Source organism: Chinchilla lanigera, unplaced genomic scaffold (genome assembly GCF_000276665.1).
Source record: "Chinchilla lanigera isolate Chin_1 unplaced genomic scaffold, ChiLan1.0 scaffold00005, whole genome shotgun sequence".
NCBI lineage: Eukaryota > Metazoa > Chordata > Mammalia > Rodentia > Chinchillidae > Chinchilla > Chinchilla lanigera.
The window spans coordinates 6,902,823-6,916,200 of NW_004955406.1; the positions used below are offsets into that span (position 1 = coordinate 6,902,823).

Genomic DNA, 13,378 nt, shown 5'->3' on the forward strand with positions numbered 1-13,378 from the left:
GGCCCGGCCCCGCAGCGGCACCAGCACACCCCGGAAAGGCCGGTGCAGCGCGAGGCCCCGACGGACAGCTGTGCGGGGAGGGGACGCCGCAGGGACCCCCGGGCAGCGCGGCCAGCTGACCGCTGTGGACCTGCTCTGTGGCCACGTGGCCCACGTGCGGCCCCGCACCGGGAAGGACGTCCTCGCCCCGGGGTCGGCGACTGCAGAGTCCCACACCCACCGTCCCCTCGCCAGCCAGGGAGGGCAGGCGCGGCACCAAGCCTGAGCTGGTGTGGTCACCTTGCCGGGTGAAAGCTCAGCTCCACACCCCCTCGGGCCATTCTTTTAGCTTCCAGATCGCTGATCCTGGCCCAACCCCACACCGCGCGCCGCCGCGTCCTGTCAGGAGGCAGCCGGGAAGATCAAGGCCATGGTGGGCCTGCCAGGCCCGGGGGAGCCACCTCGGGCCCCTTGTACGGATGCGAGGGGGAGGCCTGCGGAGGAGCGAATGAGACCGAGAAGGCCAGGGGCAGGAACACTATTCTTCTTGAGTGGCGGGCCGAGGATGGATGGAAGGTAAGGAGGGCAGGGAGAGGAGGGGGCCGAGGCTGCACGGAGCCCAACTCGGGCCAGCTTGGAAACGCCCGGGGGCAGCGAGCAGCCGCCTGTAGCTAGCAGCGTCCTAGGCCAGGGCAGCAAGAACAGGCGCAGTTTCCGACTTGGCCGCAGTCAGATCGCACGCTGCCTTCGGAGGCTGCTAAGAGCCGCTAAGAGAGGGAAGCGGAAGAGGAATCGAGGGACAGACGGCGGGCAGAGCCTGCAGGGCACGCAGCCCTGCGACATCCCCGGCCTTCAGCCCTTGGAAACCCAGCAGCAGCGAGGGCCGGCGACGCCACCGCAAGGCTGCCGAGGAACAGTTCCGCTCACGCAGAGCAGCTCCTCTACTGAGCTCCAAACTTAGCCGCCGTCAGACACAGGCACAGGAGTGCAGGTTTTGGGGCGAGGCTCAGGCTTTAAAGTGAGACCAAAGTGAGCGGAGAGCGCCAGTGGCCTGCAGGCAGGGTGCGTGTCCGTCCTCTGGGCAGTTTCAGGGAGCAGCTGCCACAGCACCCGGGGGCACCAGGCCCCCTGGAGGGCCGCAGAGGGGCCTGATGACAAGCTGAAAGGCATAAGGACAGTCAGGACAGTGGTGGCCGGAGGCCCACGCCGCACGCACACTTCTCTCTGGGCAGCGAGAGCGTAGTCGCGGGGTGTGGAGGGCGGGGCCGGCTGACCACACATCCTGATGCCCTAAGAAAGGACAGCGCTACAGCAGCCTGCTGGCGCCCGCTGCCTCGGGGTCCCTGGCTGCTCTGCAGGGTGCAAGGGAGGCGCAAGAACACACCAGGAAAGCTTCAGCAAAACCAGGGCGGCCCAGCACGGCCGAGACGGCAAAGGACTCTCGGGCAGATCCTGGCCAGAGCTGCTTATAGGCCGGGAATGCGAGCAGCAGGTGCGCTAAGGTGACCATGAGGCCGAATGCAGGCTTCCCACCAAACCCAGATCAAATAGGACACCAGTGAGGCAGGGGCAGCCGCCTGGCTCCAGGGGGAAAGTCCCGGCTGACTTCCGTTGGCTCCTGTCGGGGACCTCACGCCTGTGCCACCCCACGAGTCGGAGGTGACCATCTCAGCCGAGCTGTCTGCGAGCCGGCAGCGAAGGGACGCGCGCACGATGAATGACTGGATGGCCTTGGGGCCCACGGGCTCCGTGAAGACTCATTATGAGCAATGCGAGTTTCCTGGAGCTCGCTTTAAAAAATTAAAACAAGAAACAAAAACTTTGCAACACATTTTGCTTTTATTTCCAGTCTGCCTTCGTTCTGTATCACGTGTGTGGTTGTTTTCTATCCAAACTCCCTTCCTATTTCTTTGTAAATATGGCCACGGTGGGCTACCGCTACCCAGAGTCCTCCTGGGTTCCGCAAGGGTGGGAACCAGGTCCCCTGCCGTACCCCAAGTGGGGCAGGAGGGGCTCAGTCCAGCTGCTGCTGGGCAGAACCACACCGGGTCAGTTCAACCCAACTGAAGGTCGGACGGCTGGCAGCGCGTCGCGGGCTCTGCGGCACAGTGGACTCGCGGCGGCAGCCTCCGAGCCCGAGCCCCAGCTGCCCTGACGGAAACCCTTCTAATCAGACATGGCTGCCAAAACGCCCTCTTGGTCTCTCATACACTCTCACATCTAAAGTACGGCAACCGACTGCTTTTCAGACTTCGCGTGTGAGAGTTCTGGTTTCACACTGTCCCAGCTTGGAAATGCTTAACAGATAACCCTGGCAGAAACCGGGTGGACAGAACCCAGCTTACTCTAGCTCAGGGGAACCTGCCAGGAGCACCAGGCCCACTGCTCGTTCCTGAGCACAGGTCCCAGCTACAGGGCAACCAGACCGGGCGTGGCCTGACACCGCCTTCCCATTTACCTGCGGCAGTGCAAACAAAGCCCACCCTGACCTCCTATGGACCTCAGGCTGCCCTGGGCGGGCCTCAGGCCGAGGTGAGCAGCTGGTGGCTCCCTGCAGTCACTGCGTGTGATTCTTCCCAGGCCCCAGTTTGCACAGCTTGGTTCTGCCGCCCTTAGTCTACTGAAAACACGGAGGCTGCAGCACGCCAGAGCCCTCTTCCAGCAGGTGGGAGGCTCTGTGTGAAACGCCTCTACGCTGCACGCGGCTAAACTGCTAAACGGCATGCAGCTAAACATTTGGTGGCTTCGGCTCGGCTCATCTCATCTCACCAGAAGTTTCTTAGAGGCCCTCAGCCTACATGCCACCCGTCCGTGTCCCCCCTTACCTGTGAAATGTCCAGTCGGTATGAACAGATCCCAGCACAAGCCAGCTTCTCCTCCTGGAGACAGGGACGGCGCCCTGGCCGCATCTTCCCATCACATGATCTTACTGAGAGGGACCCAGTCCGCGGACGGCCTGCGTTCAGGCTAAAAGCCTTAAAGCCAAACAGCCCAGGTGACATTCACACGCAACATGGGCTTTCGGCCGTGGCCACGGTGGCGCCTTCCCTACAACCACAAATATGTATCTTCCATATTTTTAACCAATTTTTTCACCACAGATTTAATAATAAAAGGTGACTAAACCAACAAATGAGAAGAAAAATCACATTGAAGAACATGATCTATTTAAACTTACTTTTTATTATCATTTTTTTTCCAGTTACCCAGCATGCCACAATCTGATTGCTGACCTGGATGAAACAGTGAAATAAATGATTTACAAAGAGATATTTACATTCATCTGATTTGTACTTAATATGCCACAACACAACCTTCCCAGGGCGACACCACCTCGGACTGCACGGGGCCGGTCCTCAAGCCACCGTCTCTCCCCCTGCACTGCGGACGCTAGAGCTGAAGTCTGACCCGGATGAGGACAGCTCCTGGCGGATGTTCTCAGAAATGGCTTTAAGTCAGTTTTGAGATATGCTCATTTTTATGCTCAATTACACACAGGAGTTTTAATAAATGAACTTTTTAAGGACTTGAATTGCAGTATTTCCTTCTTGTAGAAGTGATGAACAAAACACACTAAAAAGGCACATATTTTAAATAGGCCAAAGCATGTAATTAAGGACCAAACTTTCTTCCTGCCATTCATTTTCCTTTCCCTTCCTGTGACCTACCAGCACCCTTCACCTTCGTTCTAATCCGCACCCACTACTTGTCGTCCTACTCTGTGCGCGCACTCAGGAGACACCAGGAAGCGCAGTTCTTGCCATATGAACAACAAAAAAAACAGACAAAAAGCATCTTTGGCTCAGTGGTGTCAGTACTTTTCCCCCACAGCAGTACTTGAGCCTACAAATGTACTCAGTGAAATTAGAAAATTTACTTATAGCGTATATCAAATATCTGTACACAGATCATTTTAGTCTAAAATAGTATTTCCACTATACACAGTCAAGCCCTCAAATGCTTTAAAGGAATAAAAATGGACACTGAAAATTGTTGTATCTGAAGACAATGAAACACCAAAGGTGCGGCTGCAGCTGGGGCAAGCCCTTGGCCCGGCCCTCTCCCACTGGCATCGTGCTGTCCCAGGGCCTCGCCTCGCCTCGAAGGCTGACGCATGAGAGGCTCAGAGGCGGTGGCCTGACCCACACACGGAGGCCGTCCGCGTGCGCAGCATGGTGAGCGCTCAGCCTAGACAGCAGTACTTCCACACAGAAGTTCTCGGCTTCATCGAATGTGCCAGACATGAAGGCTGTCACACGAGATATTTTAGCTGTCCTGAATTCTGTTTTAGGTACACTGTGAATACATGATACAATATTCTAAAAATAGCACCTTTGAAGAATTAGAGAGGTCACTTTATTCCAGCCTCCTGGATCTTCAACCCCAGTGGTATTGAGAGAACAGCACGTGTAAAAACACCCCCACATTTGGCTGTATGACACACACGCCTGGCTGACTCTGGTCCCAAAGCCATTCGCTCTCTGGCCCAGTCACAGAAGCAAAGCCAAGTTCTACAACAGTAGCTTTATGAGGTAAAATCAGAAAAAGGCCCCATCCGGAATGAGTGAACACAAACCAGACTACAGTCCAGCCACCCTACCCATCTATCACCCCTAAATTCATTAACTGCCATGAAGTATTAAAAATACTCTCACAAAGGAAGTATGCAGAACCAAACGTATCAGGAAGACATCAATGGTGAGCTACACTCAACAGTTCCAAGCCATTTGCTGTGAAGATGACTGGGGTCTGAACCAATCCCCGGGGTCTGAGACCTACTCCGCCCCTGGCTTCATAGCGGATCTGTCTTAATCCCAGGGCTGAGCGCCTAGTGTCTCCCCTTTGGAAGCAGCCCTTCATCAGAGTTCGTATAACTGCACTATTGCCATTTTACTGAAGAAAAATAATCCCATGTGTTTTTTGAGCTAAGAATAATTTACATATTGGCTATCATATCTTACTCTGGATAGGTCAATACCAAGTGGGGCTGTTAAAAATCTTTTCTTCCAGAAAAAAAACAGCATTTAATTTTCTGAGATTACAGAACCACATCCAACAACAACAAACAGAGAAGTAGCAGATTGACATAGTGCTTTATTTAAGCTGTCTGTACGAAGGAAAATAATGTGCATCCCTATCATATACGTGTAAAAATACTAAGGATGTACAGTGTACAAAAACAGTTTCTTGTAGTTATTTCACATCCTTGTGGGTCATATACTTAAGGAAAGAAACAGTTTTAGTATGACCAACAGTAACAGTAATACAGTTTCTTGGGTTCATAGTTGCATCTGCTTAAAATCCTTACCCAGATGACCACATCTTTCAGGGATCTAATGAAAGAACTAGCAAGGTCAAGAAATGTCACAAACTATAAAGCTACAGGGAGGTAATTCAATTACCAATTTAGAGGTTTTCTTTTTATTTAAATAAATACTTTACATTTCATGCTTGCCTGTAATGCACTACCAGGAGCAAGATAAGGAAGTTCTACTGTAGACAGTACAAACGGTAGCAGCAAGTGTGTACACTGAGGTGTAGTATATAGACCCTGCAGTTAGTAAGGGAGGCCCTTACTTTTGTACTCTAGAAGAAGCAAGTGGCCCCGCAAGAACAGTCAGCTTTGAGAAGCCGAAAATCAGGCGTGGGAAATGGAAAACATACTGGAATAATGCTATGTAATTAGTGTAGAAAGCAAAGCTGTGAGCAACCCTTGCCAACAATCCAAGCGCAAGTGGCCAATTTCCTCCAAGATGGCTGCCTTGGGACAAGAGGTCAGACTTCATGACAGTACAAGCTGGAGTCTGCAAAGTTGGACTGGGATTTGTATAGGACGATTCCAGGTTTCCAGCTGTTTAACCTGCCAGAATCCAAAACTACAGCTATGGGCAACTTAGGGAAGTTCCACAATTTCCCTCTGCACATCGTTCTGTGCTCTCTCCTGCCTCCATGCCAGATGACTGGGGTCTGGGAGTGAAAGGAAGGGAGTCTCAAAATCAAAGCCAAGAACACACTTTCTGTGACACGGACAGCCTCGGAGGGGATGACTGAGCCCTGCGTGGCTGGGGACTGGGGGTACCTGTGAGGAGTGGGCAGCCCGGGGCACCATCAGTGCCCATCATTAATCTTCGCAAAGTATCCTTGGCCAAGGTTATGGAAATTACCTTAAGGTTTTGGCGGGGAGGGGAACCAAATCAACAAAAAGCTATGTGCTCCCTGTACAGTGTCACGCTTTCCCTCTAAAGGAACAAATGCTCTGAACATCAGCCACTCCCAGCTTTCTTCTCTTCCTCTCACCTGTTTCTTTCTCAGAAAATGGATGCAAGACAACTTAAAGGACACACCTTCTAGTCTACTTTCTTGTCACTGTGAAACATTCAACATAATTCCAAGTGAAAAAAAGTTAATCTATAGATGTAAGAATGAACTACCATTTACTGTAACTTCTCAATACTAAGGATGAAAGTCACTCAGGTAGAAATATGAAAAATTAGGATAAAATCTATGTCTGAATATGCCTTAGCTGCCTTAATAAAATGCCCTTAACACCCCCCTCCCCATCAGTCCCAGCGGCCCACCCACTGCCAGCAGTGGTCTCAGAGCTGTAAATCCACACTTCCAGCGTCATACAGGCTAAGACATCTGCAGATGGATATGATTCACCCTACTAGAAAGTCACTTGCTCTCTCATACAAAGCAATCATAATACTATGTCTCGATGTAGTCTTCTGTTTGGGAGCTGTCAGAGTTTAACTAGAATAAATCTCCATGATCATCCCAGGGGGCTCGCGCCCTCCGGCTTGCCACAGGCAGGGGCTCCTGCCCCTTGGACTTCATAGGCTGCTTTGGAAAATGTCAGCTCCTAGCACCAAAGGGTTTAATCTGAAGATCATCATTAATGAAGGAGAAAGATGAGGTTTGCATCCATGTCCCCTCTCAGTGAGAAATGTTGGGATTTGGAGACATGAGTATGTACAAAAAAAGAAAAGCTAGAGGTGTTCTTTCTGTTTTGTTTTCCCTGATGGCTTAATTCAGTGATAAATGTACCTTGATCAGAATAAACACACCAGGCTTTTATCTTTTACTGACTGCTTCACAAATGCTCGCAATGTGTTCATTTTGCCAAGTAAAGTTCATTTCTTAACATCATTCAGGTCTCGATTTTCTTCATTATGTTGTTGTCAGGTCATCCTAATAGTTTTAATTCTCGAGTGAACAAAGAGCAACAGCTATTTGTTTCATTAACCCCTTGGCATGAATAGTTGATTCTCTCATTTGCAGAATCAAGGGGTTAAACGACAGCAACTCTTCTCCCAAAGCCAAATTCTAATCAATCAGTACAATTTCAGAGCCTTACCTAAATTCTTTACATAGGAGAAAAAGTGCATGATTCTCATCTGCGTGTACATTCCTTGCACATGGGTCAACAGAAACTGCAGTAAGTCTATTTCATGTAAGTTGGAGCTGCATTTGCTAACATGACATACAATTCTCATCACTAAAAAATAAATACTACTGCAATACAAACAAAATCAAAAAAGGACATTCAAAGTTTTAACATCTGAGAAAAAGCTAATCACCTAGAACTGAAAAAGTAAAAAATCAAAACTAATAAGGCAAACACCTGTTGGTTTACCTTGGTGTACAATTTTGGTGAAAGCAGGATCGTTATACCTGTCTACATTCTTCAGCCATCAGAGGTGATAAATATCAAGATGGGAAAAGGTTGCCAAGCACAGGGAAAAATGCTCTCTGGCCAGAGTGTATGCTAAGACCCTACATGTGACTTTCGCTCTGTGTATGTGCCTTCGTTTCTTGGTAGAACAATGTCCACTTGCCCATGATTGCCCGTGAGATCCAGATGTCCACACGTGATACTGGGCTTCCTCCGTAGTATCCAACAGGAATTAAAAACATGTATGTGTATCTTAACAGTTGATAAGTCCTCTCAAATGCTTCCTAATGAATTCCAGCTAAATCTTAGTGACATACACTTACTTTATGCACTGATCAGATCTGCTTTACTAAACTTGTGCATATGCACATCACCACCCTCCCACAATTGCTTGTTTGGAAATAGAAACTAAATCTTCTTAGTCTAATTAGTTTTTGATTTATCTTCTAGAAAGTTAAAAAATGTACCTAGAATCAGTGTATCTCATTTAGCCTTTCACTGTTAGGGAAAAAAAAAAAAAAAACACTAAAAGATCAAGATGACAATTTGTGCACAAATGAACAATGGTGGGCTCATGACTTCCACAGATTATAAAATTACTCCTTAAAGTTGCTATATAGTAAGACAGTAGCAGCAACAGCATGAGACCTTAGACTGAGATACAATTTCATGCAAAAAAACAAAAATGGGAGTGTGTTTGTGTACGTGTGTGTTCTCATGTGGGTGAAAGGTGGCGAGGGGTGGAGACCCTTGGCTGGTCTGGGATGTCGGAAGGTGCCCTGCTGTCTGTAAGAGCGAGGACTGGTGGTGATGTCCAGGAATCATTGTCAGTAATAAATCTAAGATGACAGTGAAGTAGCAGAATGAAAGAGGCTTATTCTCGTCCACTTGCAGAATAGGAAAACTGAGGGAAATGCGGCCGCCTCTCATTGTCCATGCAGTCCATACCATCTTCATCGTCTGTGGGCAAGAAACACCTATTTTAATTTTACGTTTATTTTTGCAGCATTATGTCTGGTGTATATTTTTTAATTTCTAACACAGAGGATTAATAGGGACACCAGTGCCCATAAATGGGTTTATCAATAAAACACACAGTAATTATATTTTACAAGTTATCTGCTTTTCATAAACATAGTCTATGAAGAAACAGTACTATAAAATCATCTCTAAGGCACTGAAATTTTAAGATTCAATAAAACTGTGAAGAATACTCTTGAACAGAATTTTTAATAAGGAATAATGTTTAATAACCTTTGATTTCATAAGGCAAGAGGATTGCAAGTTTGAGCTCAGCCTGAGTGACTTAGGGCTTAAGACTCAGCCTCAAAATAACAAAGACCTGGAGAGTAGCTCAGTGGGAAGGCCCTGGGCTCAATCCCCAGTACCATAAAAAAAACAACTAACCAACCAAACAAAACATATCACAAATGGCCACACTGCTCTTCGCCTCAGTCAGGGCGCTGCCTGTGCACCTGCCCTGGGCGGGGGAGCGCTCTGCTTAACACGCTCATGAAGGGCCATGGCACATGTTCCACTGCTGGGCAGCTTGAACCACTGGTGGTACATATGGCCCACTGGGCAGCTTTTTATGAATTTTGTTAGTATAAAGACTGATCAAAGTGATCAGATCTGATTGTACCACCGGTGATTCAAGCTGGCCAACACAACAGTTGTGCGTGTCCCACCACAAGTGGTTCAGGCTGTGGGAACATTTAATTCGCTCCAACCTGACTCCAAGATCTTTGAACTGTATGCTGTCCTGCAACCACAGCAAGTGAATCTGTCAGGTACTCTACCTTCTGTCTTCAAGCACAAGAACTGTTTCCTTAAATCCAGAAAAGGGTACATTACCAACACTTCATTTTCCAGCCTCTCCACAGAACATCAGTTTCACATAAAGAGAGCAAGGACTAAGGGCCAGAGCCTCCACACTGCGCAGACACCCTGACACTCCACGGACCAGGGTGCTGCGCCACTGTCTAAAGAGCAAACAAACACTACTTTTCTCACTGGTCGTTTTTGCTGTGTTCTGTTCTCAATGCAGAGGATTCTCACAAGGGGACCAGTTGGCACTGACCAGAGTCAGCGAACTCTAATGTCACTGGAGCAGGGGGATCCGCCCTTCAGGCAGCGGCACCCTGGGCTGGACATGAGCAGACAGCAGCTCCACAGGCCGAGGCCGAGCAAGACTCTGCCTCCACATCCGCAGCCGTCAGCACTGAGCCAGGCCTGTGTGGCCCTAAGCTCAAATGCCTGCAGCCGAATTTTCAGGCACACAGAGCCGTCGGAGCTGAGGAATGATGGCAATTGCTGTTATACACAGCGTAAAGCCTGAAAATGAGTGTGCAGACTCTGACAGGTGCCAGTCACACAGCAAAGCAGCCGTTTCCCCACCAACAGCCCTGTTTAGCTGAGTGCTTCTGCATGGCAGACACAGCAAGCCCTGGACAGTGCGAGCGGGCGAGCCCAGTGCTTGACCTGCTCAGCCGTGAGGGGTACAAGCTGCCCAGGCTCCAGGGCCTCCAAGCCAGCTTTCCACAGGCGGTGCGGGCTTCCTGCGGAGCAGTGACCAACGGACACCAACGGAGGATGAAAACAGCCTCTGCCGCCACATCAGTAACAGATCCACTGCATTTCTGACTAGGAAGAAGTCTAGCAGTCACAGATAAACTGGAGGACCCTGTGCCTGGGCAGCCTCTAAAGCCACTGACATCCCACGCTCACTGCAGCTCCAGGCTCCCCGGGGCTGCCAGCGGCGAGGGGGCCGGTACCCAGCACAGACAATGCCTGCGAGCAGCTTCCTTGCAGGACCGGTGCGTGGTGACATGAACTACATCAGAGACAGCATGTCTGCCGGAGGACGCAGAGCCAGAATCAGCAACTCTGCCCTCGGCCAAGTCCGCATCGGGATCCAAGCAGCAAGTGCCCAGTTTTCTTAGAGCAGTGAACAAATGTAATTACATGGCAGTAAAAGCTCCCAGATCTCAAAGAAATTCTTTCTCTAAGAAGAAGGCAGAGGACCATTAATGGATATAACAAAAGAGAACACATTCCAAAATCTGTTCAATTAATTAACACTAGTGAGGACAATCTGGCATATTACTGCAGCTGTTTGTAGAAAATGGAACATTTTGCTTTTCTTAACTGCTGATTTGTTCTAAAAAATAACTCCATTCTGTTTTATAAAAGCAAGGTGGCAAGTGGGAAGACAACCGCCAGCGAGCAGCACCGCTGCGTGCATCTGTGAACACAGCCTGGGTGTGTGGGCTGCTGGGCCACTCCGCACCGCACCACCCCTCAGCACTGCAGGGAAGAGCTCCCGACTCTCCTTTCTGTGCCCCAGGAGGGAAGCCCGGCTAACCCAGGGATGATAAACTAAAACCCACCACCCTTGGCCCGGCATAGCCCGCGTCCCACACGCTGTGCCGAGCTGACCTGAGCCACAGTGCTGCGGGGCAGCTGAGCACAGGAGCCTGCACTGGGCGGGCAGGCGGGAGACACTCTCCTCACCCCATCAGCCCAGGAGCCACTTCTGATGCCTGGGGAAAACAGCATCCCATAGGCTCGGGCCACAGCAAGGTCTGATACCCGCTGGGAAGTCAGTGCCACGTCTGGACTCTGGTGGACCCAGTCTCATCTAGAGTGGACCTGCCCTCCCACCCTGTCAAGGTGCAGAGGCTTACCCCACAACCCACACCTGGAACGACACACTCTGCTGTTTGTGAGAAAAGGTGACATATTAGGGAAAACACTACAGATGGCTTCCTCATTGTTAATTAGCAAAGCTGAAGAACTAGGTTCAAACTATATTCTAGAAACGGTGGTGAGGGACTTAAAGCATCTTCAAACACCAGGTCTCATTTTCCAAGTTCTGCGCAGGAGTGAAAATTCTCACCAGGACAACCACAGGGGAAGGCAGCTGAAACAAATGGTTCAGATATTCCATCCATGACAGGGCTTTAGAGTTCAAACCAGTCATGAAGTCACTGACTAGCCATGGAGGCATCTGTGACGGTTTCTACTTTAATGTACTTGTTACCAAGCAGGTTTTCCAGGTGGTCTGCTGTGCTCTTTCTGCCCTACCTTTCCAGGCAGCTGTCCCCCTCACTTCCCCGCCACCTCCACCCACACCTGGGGTATTACACCTGACCAACTGTGACCTTTCCTGTAACAGAGCACAGAAAACGACAGTGCAGACTGCTTACTCTGGCTTAAGGATGACACCGAAATGCCTGGAGGGTTCTAGGTGTCTTTCTTATAAAGATGGCTGCTCAAGCCCGCCACAGGGCGAACAGAGGGCTCCTAGCTATCTAGGCCTTCTCTTCCCTTCTCCATAGGACACAGCGACCTGCCACATCCCCGAGCTAGAGAGGGGCAGAGATGGGACAAGAGGCAGCCTCCTCAGGTCTGAGTCCATCCTCTCTCTCTGCCAAACTGGGATTTGGCTTTTCACTTCTAAAGTAAAAAAATCCACTCACTGCCTTTCATTTAGAGTCTACCTATTTCAATGACTTCCAAATTCACAGGTAGCTCTCCTAAAAGATATTTCACAAGTGCCTCCTCCTGGCCCACACCATTTCTGGCAGTGCTCTGTGAAGTGTTCGCCAAATACTTCCACTGAGCCAGGCGCGGGGCCAGCAGGGGTTAAAATACACGGGAGGCACTGAGCCCTAGTGGCAGACACAGAAAACCAACCCCAAAACTGATCACAAGGAGAGGGGAAGGACGAGCACAGAGGGTGTGGCTGGGCTGCACTGTCCTCCCTGGAGGTGAAGTCGGCTCTCTGAGGGAGGGGCTCTTAGGCCGAGAGCTGAAGAACAAGGAGGAGCTGTCCCTGGGAATGTCTGCGACAAAGAGCACCAGAGGTAGAGGGAACAAGAAAAACCATGGTCTCCAGGCACAGTGAAGTGGGGCGGGGCGGGGCGGATCGAGGTGTGGCTGCCGTGGAGGGCAGCGGGGGAGACTAGAACAGGAAGCAGCCAGAGAGGTGGACAGGGCCTGCTCTGCCCCGGCTGCGCAAGCCAGGGGAATCTGCTGCCGCCTGTGATGGGGCCACTGCAAAGCTGGACGCTGAGGAATGGCGGTCTGATTACAATTAGGGCTCCATCCAAATGCCAGCCCAGCACATGCTCCATGGCGGGAGCTGCCCAACGCCGCTCACTGGTGCTGCCCAGCACTGTGAACAGCGACACTGCTGCATCCGTGCTGCGGCAGAGGCCAGGGCCCGTGTCCAGTATCCCTACTCAGACGGCCCTGCGCCTGTGCCAGACTCCACAGGCTTCCTCACAGCCTGGCTCTCAGTGCCCCTGAAATTCTAGTGATGGCACGCTACCCTACTTCAGCACACTGACGCCTCACAACTCAGCCCGGCACCGCCCGCGGATGTGCCCAGCTCCTAGCTGTGGCTGACACTAACTGCGGGACCTTGGCATCTCCACAGCTCTCCGGGTTTCAACTTCAGCACTTTCAAAATGAATGTTAACAACTTTTTAGCTTGTTGCAAATCTAAAAAGCGAAAAACAGAGAATTATCTAGAAGCACCAGGCACAGTGTTGCTCAGACTCCTTGCTGCAGAGCCCCGGACCCCAGGTTGAGGACTGGTGGTCCAGAAGACTCCTGGCTGCCTGGCAACACTCAGCTCTGTGGACTGGGGCCACACATCTCACTATCTCACTGGCCACTTTGTGTCAGCACCACCAACCAGCAAGCAGAGAAGAACCG

At 50.5% G+C, this 13,378-nt stretch overlaps 2 protein-coding genes across 6 annotated transcripts in view; one reads left to right on the plus strand and one right to left on the minus strand.

The window, feature by feature from the left end:
* Window positions 1-6,733, plus strand: part of Sdccag8 (serologically defined colon cancer antigen 8) — a 214,869-nt gene extending 208,136 nt beyond the window's left edge. For both annotated transcript variants that reach the window (XM_005374761.2, XM_005374762.2), the window contains exon 18: window positions 3,182-6,733. In XM_005374761.2, coding sequence (XP_005374818.1) covers window positions 3,182-3,211 — 30 coding nt within the window. In that variant the 3' untranslated portion in view covers window positions 3,212-6,733. The remainder of the gene's footprint in view (window positions 1-3,181) is intronic.
* Window positions 5,054-13,378, minus strand: part of Akt3 (v-akt murine thymoma viral oncogene homolog 3) — a 255,797-nt gene continuing 247,472 nt past the window's right edge. For all 4 annotated transcript variants that reach the window (XM_005374760.2, XM_013520333.1, XM_005374758.2 and 1 more), the window contains one exon: window positions 5,054-8,614. In XM_005374760.2, coding sequence (XP_005374817.1) covers window positions 8,529-8,614 — 86 coding nt within the window. In that variant the 3' untranslated portion in view covers window positions 5,054-8,528. The remainder of the gene's footprint in view (window positions 8,615-13,378) is intronic.